The 1,147-nt window shown below is 54.3% G+C and overlaps 1 gene segment (V, D, J or C); it reads right to left on the bottom strand.

Moving 5' to 3' along the window:
• Positions 1 to 470: 470 nt before the first annotated feature.
• Positions 471 to 1,144, bottom strand: LOC104488696 (the record flags this gene model as incomplete). The annotated part of the segment is given in 2 exon segments: positions 471 to 517; positions 846 to 1,144. Coding segments are annotated over 2 exon segments (346 nt in total), but the record flags the coding sequence as incomplete, so codon positions are not given.
• Between the last annotated feature and the right edge of the window lie 3 nt (positions 1,145 to 1,147).

The raw sequence follows: 1,147 nt of genomic DNA, 5'->3' as shown, positions 1-1,147 counted from the left end.
TCGGGCACCTATTACTGCGCCAAAAGTGCTTGTACTGGTGCCCCCAACCTCATTCACCATGTCCCCACATCCCTGCACTGTGGCCAACAAATCGCCACGGGGGCAATTTTGGACACTAAAAAGACCCCAAAATCAAAATTTTGACAATAATCTGCCCTAAAACCACCCCAATTTGGGGGTTTCGGCCATTTTGGTTGTTGATTTGCCCCCATGTGAAATTTTGGAGGTGAAAAATCTACATTTTGGCCCCAATTTTCAGCATCAGATCTCCTTCCCAGAACCTAAAGGCCCCAAATCCACATTTTTTGCCTCAAATCACCCCTAAGCGGCCATTTTGAGATGCCGGCTGCCATTTTGGCCTCTCAAAAGGGAGTCAATGGCCTCGCCTCCACCCCCTCTGAAAAAAATTTGGCCCAAAATTCTGAGGCCCCAAATTCCAAAATTGGTGACACCGAAGATGAGGGACTTACCGGAGGAGACGGTCACGATGGCTCCTCTGCCCCAAGAATCGAAAGCACTAGGAGCATGCCGGGGGGCACTGAGATGGATGGCCAAAACCCTGCCCCCAGCGGCCATTTTGGCACCAGACCCTCAGGGCCAATTTGGGGCCTTCGTTTCGGGGTGAAAGGGGCAAATGGGGGAATTCTCACCTGGAAATACTTCCGGTTTGGGGTGAAAACAGCCTCATTTGAGGGCAAATGGTGGAGGTTTGGGGCAATGAGCTGGGCCAGGTGCAGGGTCTGGGTGGGTCTTTGTTGAAGATTTGGGGCCACAGCGCAGGGATATGGGGACACTGTGCTGGGATGGGGCCACCAGTATAAACAAGGTAGAAACCAGCATAACCATAACCAGCACCAGCAGCTTTGGTGCAGTAATAGGTGCCCGAGTTCTCGGCCTTGAGGCCTCTCATCTGCAGCGTGACGGTGCTCTGGGCATTGTCGCAGGAGATGGTGAAGTGCCCTTTGACTGACGGCGTGTACCAGGTGCTGCTACCACCGCTGTTAATAGCCGTGACGAAATCAAGGCCCTTCCCAGGTGCCTGGCGCACCCAGTTCATGGCGTAGCTGCTGAAGGAGAAGCTGGAGGCCTTGCAGACGAGGCTCAGGGACCCCTCAAGGGGCTGGCGGCCTCCTCCGGACTCCACCAG

The sequence above is a fragment of the Buceros rhinoceros genome, unplaced genomic scaffold, assembly GCF_000710305.1.
Source record: "Buceros rhinoceros silvestris isolate BGI_N320 unplaced genomic scaffold, ASM71030v1 scaffold28578, whole genome shotgun sequence".
NCBI classification, from domain to species: domain Eukaryota; kingdom Metazoa; phylum Chordata; class Aves; order Bucerotiformes; family Bucerotidae; genus Buceros; species Buceros rhinoceros.
The sequence above is the reverse complement of the archived record's forward strand: the minus strand, read 5'-3'. Positions and strand labels throughout refer to the sequence as shown.